The 15,249-nt window shown below is 43.4% G+C and overlaps 1 protein-coding gene across 2 annotated transcripts in view; it reads right to left on the bottom strand.

Moving 5' to 3' along the window:
- Positions 1–15,249, bottom strand: part of LOC111158918 (semaphorin 6A) — a 126,138-nt gene that overhangs the window by 18,031 nt on the left and 92,858 nt on the right. The window contains exons 16-18 of one of the 2 annotated variants that reach the window (XM_022521248.1): positions 12,587–12,645; positions 10,299–10,319; positions 4,750–4,914 (exon numbers count right to left, since the gene is read on the bottom strand). In XM_022521248.1, coding sequence (XP_022376956.1) covers positions 4,750–4,914; positions 10,299–10,319; positions 12,587–12,645 — 245 coding nt within the window. The remainder of the gene's footprint in view (positions 1–4,749; positions 4,915–10,298; positions 10,320–12,586; positions 12,646–15,249) is intronic. The other variant, XM_022521249.1, reaches the window with a different exon arrangement.

Genomic DNA, 15,249 nt, shown 5'->3' with positions numbered 1-15,249 from the left:
TTCCCTTGGCCTTGGCCACAACTTGGGGAATCACTAGCTACAGGTATCCTTGGGGGCCCACAGCTGGTCTGGAGAAGCTGCTCACCAGATGCTTAGTAAGACTAGAATCAGTAATTTCCTTTTAGTCTAAATCTGTTTTATTCTCAACTCTTACTTGACCAAACTTCTCATCCCCAGTCACAAAGCTCAGTAGTTGGAAGAGATGTCAGAAGTGCACTAGATCATAACATTGCAACACATGGAGCCCAGCCCACAGAAGCATGGTGGTTGTAAATCTTGTTCCTCCAAATGCCAGAAGCCATGTTTTGATAGTAGTTGAATCCCCACTGGACTCCTCTAATTGCCTGAGGCCAGAGTTATCCAAACTTTAGTTATGCAGCTACTAATACTACAGTTTTAGTGGCACCTGTGAGTCTTACCTATCATATTACTTAGTAATTTTATCCCCCTGGACTTCACGCATTCGCATTTACTTAGTATTTAATTTAAATTACCTTTAAAATGTCTTCGAAGTAGAAACTTTGTCGTTATCATAAATGGGGGTAAAAGCATCACTTTTCATAGATAGAAGGTAACCATAAAAAAGATAACTGAATGCAAAACCGCTGTAATTTCCAGTTGGTTCCAGCTGCATAGCAAAGCCCCCAGCCCAAACCTGTTTATTTTTCTCAAAGTGGGAAGTGGCAAGTTAAGGGAGTTGTTATCAATGAAGCACCAAACTGAGACTCTTCCCTTGACATAACCAGGAAGGCCGAAAGAGGAATGAAAAGGACATGACCTTCCCACACAGGATTCAGTATTCTTGAAGGCTGTGATGTCCCCAGCAACCTAAATCCTGTCCTATAAGGAGCTGCCTGTCCCACTGGGAGGCCCTGCTGCTGGAGGCCACATGGTGTTGGAGGAACCGTTGATGAACTCTATCATCTAGAAAATTCTGTTCAGGATTGTTGATGAAGTATGGACAGCATACTCATCACCACACTTGACAGACCTTATGAATCTTGCTGCAATGTTATTTCCTGAAGTAGGAATTGCTTACACAAATGGCTTGTACATTGATTAAAATATATTCAACATTTACTGTATGTTTTAGTTTAAATTATTCATCTGATCTCTAATTTAAATTCGGTTTCCACATCTCTTTCTTGTGTGCAGCGAGTATATATCCTCTTGACTAAATGTAATTGATAGTATCTCACTTTAGAGATTTTTCCAAAATATATAAGCATTCTACAGTGCTGACATTTCCAATCAAATGGGAACATCTTTGTATATATTGACTATTTTATCTGTTTTCTGACAGCTCACAAGAACTCAGTCTGAAGTAGGGGATTTTCTCCTGCTCTGATGTATTGTGTCCTAACAGCAGTGGTCAGCATTTACATTTTATATTTATGCTACACGGCTCCTTGGCAGATCATGGCCAATTTCCTCACATATCTCTCAGTCTTCTTGGAAATCAGTTTTTATGGTATTATTACTTTTGGTCAGAAACAAGAAGCACAGAGTGGCTATTAATTTTCAGTATTGCTTAACCTAAAAAAGAAACCTCTTATTTCTTTGGCTGTGGGAAGGGGGTGGGGGTGGGGAGATGAGCCAGATCTAAAAATAAACTGGATTTTCTTTCTTATTCATATGTAATTAGAGCCCCTTTGTAACTACTCATTACCACCTCAATAGTTATAGGATGAATAAATAATATATATTTTTAAATGTGGCAAAACCAAGAAAGAAGTAGCCAGGGCTGCATCCAATTTCTCAACTTGGTGATTAAAGGGCTGGCTCTAGAGGCTCCAGACATCTAGGGACCCAGAGATAAAACAGAGCAGTTGGCTGTGTTTTTACTAATGAATCTAGGGCTTGAAAGGTATCAGGCAATTTTAAAGAAAAGCAGCAAGGACAAGAGACATTAGACAAGGCCAGTAGGGTAATGAAGGGCAAGGCCAGTTACTGAGAGAGAAAATTACTTCATTTTCGGTGATAATGCTTCTGCGAGCCTTACAGGCCTCTTAGTATGGCTGTCTCTGTACACGTACAGTGTCAGAAGGCTACTCACGGTGTAGAAGGAAAGAGCCTTGGAACATTCCACAGAAGGGCAGAGGGCTTGGGTCTATTATTTGGAAAGGGGGAGGCTGAGAACAATGGTAGCAGAAGGGGTTAGATCGCAAGGTGAGGATTGGTGCTTTGACAGAATATGAGGAACGCACAGGATTAAGTCAAGACGAAAGACAACAGCAAGGAAAAGAAAGAAAAAGACAAGCAAACATACTCTGGAAATGCAGGATTGTTTGGAGGATGACGTGGGACATAGAGTGGGGCCGGCTCAGCGGTGGTCAGCAGATCTGCAGGGCAGAGCTGCAGGCTCCTGGGCTTGCTGGCCTCTTACTTAGCAGCCAGAATGAAAAAACAAGGCATGGGGCACTTGACTCCTCCTCAGTAAGCTGGTGAGCGGGACACATTTTCTGCTTAGCGGGGAAATGTGTGATGTTTTAGAAACAATTCCAGAGTATATTTAGCTCCTAAAGCTGGGGCACACAAATGTCACATTCCCATGAGACAACTGACCCAGTGAAAAGAGCACCCACCAGAGGCCCTCGCCAAAACCCATGAAACTCTCGCATCCCGGGAGATGCTTGCACACACGGATGTGACATCTTTAAGGCACCCACATCAGGAAATGAAAAGAAGCGAGGAGATCACGGATTGGGCCAAGTTAAGGGACGTCATCATGAGTCAGAAAAGAAACAAGACTTTTCCAACGGAATAACGCCATCACCAAGTCATACCACACAGTGCTTAGCAAAACAGAACAGAAGTTGAAAATAAATCATGAACATTAAACAGAAAAACAATTCAGAGCAAAATGGAAATTGAAATCATAAAAATCATGGCAAAAGGAACATTAAGCTACAATTTTGTTTCAGAAAAATTTTTCTGCGTAACAACCCATTGTCATTGCCCCGTCAAACCGTAATCAATTGTCAGAAACCAAACTTGAATTTGACAGGGCAAGGCAAGGAGTTAACAGCACAAGAACAGTGATCATGTTACACACCCATGCAGTCCCCTCTGCCACCATTGTTTGACAATTTGTAGACTGCTTCCAGCTTTGTCAATATTCATAATAAGACCCTAGAGAATGAACAATGCCGAATTTTAAAATGATCTGTCAAAGTGTTAATTGGACTCTTTGATAACCTCCATCCCTTGGGGAGTTAACGACTGGGGAAGATTCACGCCACCCGTCTTGGTGAGGCGAAGAGGAAATGATTGGAACCAACAGCCAGCTATTTGGTTGACATATTGAATGCTTTACGGGGATGGCTGTTTGGTTTTTCAGAAAGTCACAGTGGGCAAACACCCAGGGAGTTCATGGAGCTGTCTCTTCTGGAGAACTCGGCCAAGACCAACACATCTGTGGTCTGGAGCCACACATGACAAATAATGGCACATGGTAGGCTTGTGGCCCGCCGTGATGGTTCTGCCCCGCCACCCGTGAGCCTGGCGTGTTCTCGGAACGGGAAGAGCGGGGATGCCTCCAGTTTCAGGAGGCTGCTGAGGCAGAAGCCACTCTTCTTAAGATTTGGGGCAGGGAATATGAATCAGAAGTTCTAGAGGAATAAGAAAATGGACTTTGGAGGGGGCATGCTCTGGAACAAGTTACAAGGGCCGCACCTGCGCACGGCAGCTTGGCCCACGCAGCAGCGGAGGTGAGTTGCAAAAAAGCGGGCGAGAGTCCAGCGCATGGGTCAGCCTGGCAAACGGCCTCTTGAAGTAAAGATGGAAATATGTACATAGAGAACCCCGGGAGGGGGGACGCGGGACATGACAGAGACTGGCTTCCAAGGGTCACGGTGGCTGGTCTGCCCTCGAGACTCCAACCCCCGCTTGGATGAAACTCTTGAAAACATATAGAAGTGAACAATTCTGAATGAAGGGAAGCAGCTCGCGACATAACTGGGCTTTTCAGGCTCTGATTTACAAGACTGTTTTCTGGACAAGTAAAGGCCTCTTCGATTGCAGCTGCAACTAAAGTAGGATGTGTTACCAGAAGCAGCCACCGGCGAGAAAAGAGAGGACATTTCCTGTCTCTCGTTGAGCAAAGAAAGCAGGGGAGAATTTAGGACAGTTCACAGTAGAGTCCCTTTCATTGAGCTCAGCTTCCTTTCCGTTTTAAATGCATAGCAATTCTGCTTGATTAAATGACATATTTTTGTCTCAGCCGTTGTCCTCAAAGGGCAGTTACAGTACATTGCGGGATCACGGCTCCATTCAAATTCAGCACCACGCGTGAGTGAGGGACGCTACCGGCCAGAGGACACTCTGGCCCACTGTTTCCCCATTCACGCAGGAAACGGGACTTTGCTTGGATTGCATGCACATGCCGAGGCCGGCTCTGCCGTCCGTCCCGTTAACGGAATGGGGGAAGAGGACCTAGAATCCCAGAATGAGCTCAGAGGAGTGGAGAGGGGTCTGCTTTGGGCCAAACTGCACCTCTTTTGGGTGGAGGGAGCTTAGAGGATGTGTTATTTGTTTTGTGTGGTTTCTCCTTGATCGCGGAATAATTTGGGATCAAGCCGAGCACAGAGGACTGGATTGCAGTCTTTTTTTTTTTTTTTGAGAAGCTTTCAATCAGAGTGTGTTGGAGGTTCCTTCAACACTGCACGGTTCAGCTGGAAGCAGTTACACAGTCCTCCTCACTTTTCCCTCCCTCTCCCCCCAGAGGAAGAGTCATTTCCAAGGCCTTACCCTTCTTGTCTTGGTGATTACGGGAAGACACCGCCCCCAAAGAGTCTGTGCTGTCGGGTGAATGGAGCAGGTCCTTCCAGTCCAGCATTCCCGCCCTAGACTCATACCCCTCTTGAGCCGCCGTGTCTGACGTGGTGGTGCTGGGCAAGAGGGAACTGGAGTGCCCTGTTTTCATCACAAATACAGTTAGGGAGAACATCGCTGGACACCCCCACATTCCCTTTGCTCAGAGGCCAGGAGGGGCTCCCCAGGCTGGCTGGAGGACTGAAAGGAGGTTGCCCTCCAGGTAACAGGCTTGGGGTTGGGGTTCTGCAGAATACTCCCTGCAGGTGGAGGGTGAAGGGCCACAGCCCATCTCTGCTGCTTGCTCGGTGAGCCTGGGAGATTCACTTAATCTCTCTGGGCCTTGATTTTCCTTGTGCACAAAATGGGGATGATGACACCTTATCCTCCTCACACGGGGAGGATAAGGTGACATCGTGGGGAAAGTACCCAGCAGTGTCTGACACACAGCACGTGCTCAAGAAGGACCGGTGGCCTTCTCTGATATTCGTGTAGCACCACTAAAGGCAGTATGTGTCCACTCTGGGGGACACCCTCTGTGACTAATGGGGTGGGTGGATGGTAGTAGAGGAGCCTCTCGCCTGTTAGGAACAACTCTTTGGTCCCAAGCCCTTCTCCCCTAGCCTCTCTCCTGGAGGGTGTGTCTTGCGTTCAGCTTCAACTCAGCTTCACGGGTTCCCCATTTCTAAGGGAAGTGATGGCTTTCTAAAGGGACCTGCTCTCACCACCGCTTCCTTGGAGTGATATCCTCTGCTGCCCTGTGTTGCCATGGCTCTGCCTTCTGTGTCTTGTTCCAGCAAAGTCAGCTGCATGGCCTCCTGACTTTGGCTTGGGAGAGGTCGTTCTTGAGGCCGCACTGACTGACATGCTTTAGATTAGAAGGGGACAGTTTTTTGACATCCAGAGGCTACCAGAGGATGATGTTAGGAAAAGCATGGCCAGGTTGGGAGTTAGGGCAGAAACTCTGGATACTTCTGTGAACACATTCCTAAGCTTTCCTGCCACCATCCCACAAGGTTAAATACAGGTTGCACCAGGTGCTTTGATGTAAACTGCCACAGTGATTTAAAGGAAGCCCCACTACCTGTTCTCTCTGGGAGAAATAAATTTTAACCTCTCCATGATTTTCGACTCGAGTCTTTGGCTCATTAAACCATCTTCGCTATGGCAGCCTCCTCTTGCATGGTGTTTGAAAGACCATCGAGGCAAACACTGTGAATGTGGAGTCAGTGGCTCTGGCAGAAAGGAGGAGAGTCACAGGTGGCTCCCGCCTTGGGCTGTGATCACCACGTATGTGACAAATAAAATACTGGTGACCAGGAAGGAAGATGACAGTGATCAGTGCGCCGCACTCGTCTTTGTGACACTCATTATAGTAAGTTGGGTTCCCAGGAGACTCCAGTACTGCCCGTAACAGACAATGTACGTAAAAAAGACTGAGGGAAAAGCAAAGAAGCCAAGTGGCCCGCCCACACTCTACTGATTTCTGCGGAAACGCCGCTCTCAAATGCCACCACAGCACGTGCGCAACATTTAAGAAACCTCTTCCTGCGTAAATTTTGTCCGCCTCCACGCAGCTTCCAACCCTGGCTTTGGTGCACATAGTCTGGTTTCTATCCAGCTGTTAGGAACATGTTCATTTGCAACTCAAGGATGCTTGCCTCTAGACTTTCTCTTTTTTTATTTCTGGGTTTCACAGCGCATCTCTTAATACCGATAAGACGACAGGAGTAGTGAAATTAAGCCAAACTTGTAAATGCAGATTTTCTGACTTCTTTTTTGCTTATATTGCGGTCTGAAACAGAGCCTCTTGTTTTCTACTCCTGAATTCTACACCGCTCTTAGGCGACACGTGGTCATCCCAAGAGAGAATTCAGCACCCAGCCTAGGCAAACCATTAGAAATCGCTTTGTAGGGAGTTAGAATGGGGGGGTATGGGGGGGGACAAAACCCTTTTCTCCAAGTAGCAAGAATTTCTTTTACCTGAATTGATATGCATTTTGAGTACTTTCAATTTAACTGTGTTCAAGGGCAATTTTATGGTAATGCCATAAGTATGGTTTAGGGAGAACATTTCTTAATACGGTAATCTAGGGGAAATATATGCCTAAGGGACACATTCTCCGTTGAAAGATTTCCTGGACCATATGCTGCAGATACATGGAAAACTCATTGGTAATGGAAAGCTATGGCTATGAGAGGAAATTAATGTGGACCAGATGGTAGTTAGGTAGAAAAATGCTTTAAACAAATGTGAGAAATCAGCTCCTTCCTATTGCTGAAGTGTTAGTCTAATACCCACCGCATCCCCATTTTCTATATGTAAATCTAGAGAAACCGTGCATCTGATGTACTCAAGATTAAAGAAAAAAATTGAGCAGCCTGAGGTTTGTATTCTTTTAAACTTAGGCTTGAGATAGGCAACACGTGTCACTAGTGAGCCAGACAGTTGGAGAAAGCAATGCCTGATTCTCAAAAATTTTAGAACCGCCTTGTAAGAGCACAGTTAAACAGCAGTCCTTCGTTTGAAATCAGAGAGGTGTGTTATTACTACTTCTCCAAGCTTAAAATGTTAAAAGGAAATCACTTACATTCTTTCTTAAAATCTGATTCTACAGGCTGTATCATTTTTGTATATTCCCTAAGAGACTCTGTAACCAAAATAATGCTACGCAAATAGGCATTTATTTGTAGATACGGTGTTACAGGTCAGTAGATTTGGAGCCTATGGTTTTGTCTTGTTAACCCATTAAGAAGGGTCATATTTTAATCAGTGGAGCTTAAGATCCTTTTTTTTTTTTTTTTTTTTTAAGTAATCTCTCCATCCAACGTGGGACTTGAACTCACGGCCCTGAGATTAAGAGTTGCATACTCCACTGACTGAGCTGGCCAGGCGCCCCTGATATATTATTATTATCATATGCAAAGGAATAGATTTTAGGAGTTAATTTTAATATGCATCATATTGTTTCTCTATATCTACAAGTTTTTGTGACTCCAGAGGTTAGAGACCCTTCAAACCACTGTTATCTATTAACAATGACTGTAGCCAATTAGACACAAAACAAGAGATACTAAATCAATACAAGAAAGGGAGAGAGAAGGAAAACAGGGTCCAATTCACTAAAAAGAGGTTCTTGCAGTGTGACTGCTGTTGCACAGAATTTTTGCCAAGCAGAGAGATTGCAAGACTTATCGCAATGATTCCTTTTTGTGAGTCAGGCAGTTCTCATGGCTCTATGAGCCTCAGCTCAGCCACTGAACATTTTAGGGGGGGTGTGCAAAGGACACAGCTAGAAACAGTGGGTGCATTTTAGACTTTGTGGTTGGCTTCTTAGTCTGTGTCCATGCTCATACAAATAGCAATTTGGTCTTTGATGGTAGAAATACAGTGCCTAGTCCAGCGCCTGACACCATGGTGGGCATTCAACACATGTTTGAGTGAATTAATTAAATCTGTTCTAGCTTTTTTAACTCCAAAACAAGCATCTCTTGGAATAGTTTGTGAAAAGAAGGTCTCCTGTGTTTTTGTAAGTACTCTCTGGACCAGTTCTTATTTTGGTGGTCAGTCAGTTATCTAGCCACTTGACGCTGGACAGATGAGGCTTAAAATGGACAGGATCATTAGTTGAAAGGAAAATTCCAACTCTTCTTTAGTTTCATTACAGAAGCCACTGATCAAGAGCTGAGGGTGAACAGGCATCATCCCTTAAGATGTTAATATGGAGGAATTAAAATGTTCCTTTCCCTTTGTAAAGGAACTAGAGATCCACAGCTTGGAAGGGTGACTTTTTGTTCATAGAAAGTGTCCCATCGTCTAATTACTCTTTCTGTGTGAGAAATTACCTGGGAGTTAAAAGTGGTCTCCGTCCAATTGATGAATGCTGGGGAGGTTGCTGGTTCAATTAGATTTAAGACCTGAATTCCTCAGTACCTGGTAAAGATTATTCAATTCTAGGAGATGATTGCAAAGCATGATAGTGGAGGAGAGCAGATGCTCAGTGGGTTCTCCTTCTGAAGGTGAGCTAAGCTAGACGACATCTGCTTCCTGAGAAATTTTTGTTCATTGTTGGTGTTCAGTGTTCAGCGTTCTGGCAGATACGACTAAAGGTGGATGAATTCTCTAGGCTCATCTGCTCTCGTGGCCCCCCTTCACAGGGGAACCAGGCATTGTTTCCCATATTAGCACAGCTCACTTAGGAGTGCACAGGCTTTAGGCCTTCCAAAGAGGCTTTTTATTTATGCTAATTAGACACAGGGAGTAAAAGTTTATTACATAGAGCTGTTAAACACATTTGTAGCCATCTTGAACTATTTCTCTGAATCCTAAACCTGCCTTACTTTTCTTTCCTTTTCCCCCCTTCCTTTATTCCCTGCCTCTACATTTAAAGGCTGTCCTGGAATTGTTACTGTTAACACATTTTTAACACGAAAGCTCTACAGCGCTTGTGCACCAGTGAAACTCTTTGTCCCCGTTATCATGCAAAGCTTCAGTCTTCCATCACATGTGTTTTCCATATTTAAAAAACACATGAATAGTTTATCCTATAAACGTTTGGGGGAACTCTGAGAAACAGCAGTGGAACACTTCAGTTCCATTTCAGTTTTTCTTATAAAGGGCTCGGAATATTCTGTTTATGGACTTTATGGCTTTGTTTAATGTAGTGTCTGTGTATTTCAGAGCAGGAACAATGGGGTAAATCCTGTTTGCACATCGTTTCCCCTGCGTCAGTCTTCCTTGTATACATTTGGAAGAACTCTCACTGAAAATACGTCTAAATGCTCATACTCTTTGGGAACTTAAATTTCGATGGCTAATTTTCATGTGATATTGGAAAGGTTTGCCTCCTAAGAACTGGTCTCTGCGTGATGTACAGATTTTCTTCCCCCTGCAGAGGGCAGCGCCCTGAAAGTCAGCATTTTCGGGAATGGTACTCTGCCAGTTGAGAGCTATGGCCTATTACTTACACGCACTGTTCTTTTATCTTGGTATACTTATATCCAAAAGCAATTTCTTCTCCCTCAAGAACTCATTAAATATATTCACCGAATTCCCTGAGGTTGGCGAATTTCATGTTCTGTGGATTAAAAAGGTAGGAGCCAGTCTCATATGTCAATTGTCTCTCACAGGCAGTGATTTTTGAAGCATCATGAGATGGAGAAATAATTTTAGTGAATTGGGGCCCTGAAGTAACGAAGAATCTGGTCCATGATATTTAGGGATGAAAACTATAAGCTATGACAGGATAAGTGGCTTGGAATTACCAAAAAAAAAAAAAAAAAAATCCGTAAACTGACCATATATTGTGTTGTAAGACATTTCATGATCTGGAAGAGGAGTTGAAATGTCTATAAAAAAATAATGAGGATAAAAAAATTAATTAAAAAAGAAACCCAAGATTTGAAAATACTCAAGAGGATTAGTGAAACAGGATTTCCCATATAGATTTCCATCGATATTAAATTATGAGTAATATCTTTCTTACCATTCAGGGCCACGAAGGAATCTGGAAGACAAAAGGGAGGAGAAGGTTACTTAATGTTTAACACTCTGCTTAGTGTGACTTACATAATAAGCAGGAATGAGCTAATAGAGAATTATGCTTACAAATGGTCCCCAGTACTAAGTGCTTTTTAATTTCTGCGTGTAATACAAGACGCTTTATATCGGGTCCAATTTCACACATTCCCGTTTCTCCCCAAGTGAGTTTCCTCAAAGTCACTGCCCTTTGTTGTCAAGACTCAAATGCAAGAGTTAGTAGATGGAATGGGAACTGTGAGTGTATGTGATTCTGGGATTTGAGGCCTTACTCTATAGAGAGGGACGTGTATGTGGGCAAAAGAAGTGACACCTGGACCACACTTAGTAGAAACGCTCTTGTGTTTATGTTCTCCCTCGTGTCATCGTCTTAGCCACACGGGTGTGTGCACGCTGTGTGTCTGAGTCACATTGCTGGTTCATTCAGCTTGCTCTGAGTTCAGCCTCTGACACTGACTTCAGGATTTCCTCATTTCCTCTTAAAATCCTGTTAGGAGTCACTGTGCACCAGTTATCTAAACCCTGAATGCCTGTATGTGAACAGGTCTGTAACAGAAGTAGGTCATGCCCCAGGAGCAGAGAGCAGAGAAGCCACCAGGAAAGGCAGCGGGGGGGGTGGTAGGAGCGCTGTACTTCCTGCCCTGAGTGGGGCCCCCCGAGTGCCTTGCTGGGACTGGAGTTCACGGTTAGGGAGCACACCATAACACAGAGATTGAAGAGTAAATCACGGGCTGGGGACCTGAAGGGCTCCCCTGCGTTAGATACAGAGGTTTCCTTTGGTTCCTTTGCCCCAGAACACACAGGTCATGTGGACACGTGACAGAGATGGTAACAGCCATTTTCACAGCTTTCATCCATTCAGTCATTTGGTCCCAGTCGACACTCCTGTTTTCTACAGATGCCCATACCACCAGATCATAAAAATAGGAAGAAAATTATTCACTGAAGTCAGCTAATTAGGTTTGCTCACACAGACGCACACACAAACCAGAACTTGTTTCCCTGAAAATGGAGCCGTAAGGCTCCAACACGATTAACATGATTTAAGATCCACTGATCAAACATCAAGCCGTTTCACGGCGCACAAGTAATGTTTTGGTGAGGACACTGTCTCCTAGGTAGATTTCTTTCCCTAAGTTTTGTGTTTGAAGACCTAATAAGAAGCTTTGGCCAATATGTAATATTTGCAAATGAAATTATACAGCAAAGAATTTGGGAGATAAGGCTGCCTGTAGTCCTCTTTATTGGATTATTTTTGATCTCCAAAAAAAGGTAAGGTAGAAATTTGAGTGGTACCTCAGAGTCTGCGAGTTCAGTGCTCATGCCCCAGGGATTGAGGGTTGGATCCGTGATTTTCATTATGGAATCAGGTATCAGAGTATACCTGATTTTAATTCCCTCAGGAATTTAATTCTCTCGGGAGTTTAATTCCCTCAGGAGCTATTTTTGGGTGCCATTTTGAATGAATAAGCTTTCTGGAATTCATCATCTATAACATGTAAAACACTGTAAACTAACTATTTTCCAAGAAAGTGGCATTGTTCTTTAAATCAGCATTCTTTTCAGGAGAATACCCACGTTAATCAGGTCATAGGACAACTGGGCAGGCTTTTGACCAGGATCTTTTCAATGAAAGTTCCAGCTAAAGTGTTACAACTTAATAACTTTTGAGATGATCTCCGAGGTAAGCATAATAGATTAATTCCTATGAAAAAAGGTTATTTTGAGTCATCTTGCACTTAGTGGGTTCTTTCTGAAATCTTTTTCTACTGTGAGTGGTAACAGACATCAATAAAAAAAGTTTTTTTATTAGGCGATATGTTCAAGAACACAACACTCCCATTCAATTAAAAAGCTAGAGTACAGCGATCAGTCTTTTTATTATTTGGCTAAAAATTATGGTGTAATAAGACATTTTTTAAAAGAACAAAACCAGTTTTTTAATGGAAATGCTGATTTGACTTACTGGTCGGCTATAATTAATATCCTCTGGAATGAATTGGTTCCACAGTGTTATAACAAGGAAACAGGCGCTGGCATTTGACAGCAGCAGCACTGACACACTGGCTTTCCAACACACTGTTTTCTCTCTCTGATATTTAGAAGATGATTCCTTTTACTTCTGCCTGGTTTGGGGCCATCCACACCCAGCCCCACATATGTGGTCGTGTTTCTGGGCCATCCGAGCAAAGGATCTTTGCACAGAGATGAGCATGGATAAAAAGCAGTACTTACTGTGACAGTCTCCCAGGCCCTCTGTGCTGCCACGTTCTATGTCCTGTTCAAAAGTCAGTCTTTAAAAAAAAGAAAAAAAGAAGAACAGGGAGAAGAAGGAAACAAATTCAGTAATGCACGTCCTTACTCTGGAATGAGTCTGAAGTTTCACTCCAGAAATGAACATGGTTTGATACACTGAATGGCAGGTGCAAAAAAAGAAATAGGTAACAGCTGGAAAATCTGTCTCTGAAGTTTATGGAAACAAGTCTTTATGGGACTCTCCAAAGAGAAGGCAGGGTTTAAGCCACTAATTCTGATAGTATTCAGGGAGCTAATTAGTTGGTGGACTATTTATGTCCTTCTTTTATGGATTCTTTGAGCATTTCTTAAACATTAAAAAAGTTTAAATCTTAACTCTTTTTTTTTTTTTAAGATTTTATTTATTTGACAGAAATCACAAGTAGGCAGAAAGGCAAGCAGAGAGAGAGAGAGGGAGGAGGAAGCAGGCTCCCTGCCTAGCAGAGAGCCCGATGCGGGACTCGATCCCAGGACCCTGAGATCATGACCTAAGCTGAAGGCAGAGGCTTAACCCACTGAGCCACTCAGGCAGCCCATAACTCTTTTTTAAAATATTTTTAAAGATTTTTATTCATTTATTTAATAGAGAGAATGATCACAACTAGGCAGAGAGGCAGGCAGAGAAAGAGGGGGAAGGAAGCATGTCCCTGCTGAGCAGAGAACCCGATGTGGGGCTTGAGAGACCATGACCTGAGCTAAAGGCAGAGGCTTAACCCATTGAGCCACCCAGGTATCCCTTATTAACCCCCGTTTTTTTTTTTTTTTTTTTTTAAGATTTTATTTATTTATTTGACAGAGATCACAAGGAGGCAGAGAGGCAGGCAGAGAGAGGAAGGGAAGCAGGCTCCCTGCTGAGCTGGGATCCTGAGACCATGACCTGAGCCGATCCTGAGACCGATCCTGAGACCATGACCTGAGCCGAAGGCAGAGGCTTTAACCCACTGAGCCACCCAGGGGCACCTAAAATGTTAACATAATTCTTTATAAGTGATATAGAAGTCTATAAATTAAAAAAAAAAAAAGAAAAATATGTGCCTGAAAAAAAAAAAAAAAAGAAAAGAAAAAGAAAAGGTCTCTTTCTCTCTCCTTTTCCTTGACCCCAGCACTGCCTTCCTAGACCTTGATCTGTTTCTCTGCCTAGAAATGACCTGTGTGACAATGTGTTCCAAAGAACAAATGGCCGGGGGCCTGTAGCACCCTCGAGGGGTGTGGTGGTACATTGTGCTGAGACCCCCAGAGACCCTGCGACCCTGTGACCTTGAGAACCTTGCCTTATTACCCTCCTACTCACCCACAAGCTCACTCTTCTTTCAAACCCCTTTGGTTACCATGGGCTGCACAAGGTATATAACAAGACCAGTCTTAGCATCTCTATTTTGATTTTTGAAAGAAGCACCCTGGACTCAATCAGAGGAGTACTGTCCTCTTTGGGGGGATGCTCTGTGCTCCTTCTCACAACATTGTTGACACTCTGTTTTGCAACTGCCTTTAGAGTTTATTTTATGGACCGTCTAGGAAAACCATCTGGAAAATCATAGCCTTGATCGAATCATTCACCGTGTTTGCTTTCCAGTGTTTTTCTCTGTTAAAAATCAAATTTGTATTCCAAAGATAAAGATTTTCAGAGGTATCAGAAGCCAGGGTTCATCAGGCTCTGAAGGCCGTTTTCCAAAGGGAGTTCCACATGTTTTGAGCAATGAGATATAGATGTAGATCCTTAAGGGAACAATTTTGGAGTTCAGATGTTGACTTAAAAGTTACTTTCTTTTTAAGATTTTATTTATTTATTAGAGAGAGTGACTGCACACAAGCAGGGGGCAGGGGGCGAGGGAGAGGGAGAAGCAGACTCCCTACTGAGCAAGGAGCCCAATGTGGGGCTTGATCTCTGGACCCTAGGATCATGAGCTTAGCTTAACCTACTGAGCCACCCAGGAACCCCTACCTAAAAATGATTTTTAAAAATCAGTCTTACCACCTCAGGTCACACCTTGAATATAGAAAGGAGATAGGTCATTTCTTAGCTTCCCTCCCATAATTTGTAATCTTTACTCCTTCACCTCAGGGGTTCCCAGGAAAAGATACAAATCTCTAATGCTAGTATGTCAGCATTGCTACTTGTGAAGTGATCTAATCATGAATCATGAGGCAGATTTCCAGGTCAGACTTGACAACTGTCCTATGTTTGTGGGAATACTTTCCCTCAAGTTAGCGTGTGGTGGTCATCAGATCCACTCTCCTGCCTCTCCAGCTATTCTAAAATGGGAGAGGAGGCTCAGAGTGATGCCAAGATGGTTCTTTGCCCTCTAGGATCTGGGGACATTGAAGGAATGGTTCAGATAGAACTGTGCTGCCATATGGCACCTTCCTTGAGTTGCCCTAACTTGTCAAGGACGTGCATTGGATTTCATATCCACCAAAGTAAAGACAGAAAAAACAAAACAAAACCTTCTAACTAATGCCATCTAAGCATTTAAATCCAGGGTAACAATTTTATTCACCAAAATCACAGGCATGATACACTGGCTTGATCTAGCTGATCTGCTGGACAACTGCCAAGAACTGATTGACTCCCTAACGAGTAATAGGGTCAGCTGTTCTTAAGT

This window comes from Enhydra lutris, unplaced genomic scaffold (genome assembly GCF_002288905.1).
Source record: "Enhydra lutris kenyoni isolate GAN:26980312 unplaced genomic scaffold, ASM228890v2 scaffoldscaffold64, whole genome shotgun sequence".
Lineage (NCBI taxonomy): Eukaryota > Metazoa > Chordata > Mammalia > Carnivora > Mustelidae > Enhydra > Enhydra lutris.
This window is presented reverse-complemented; position numbering and strand designations above follow the sequence as displayed.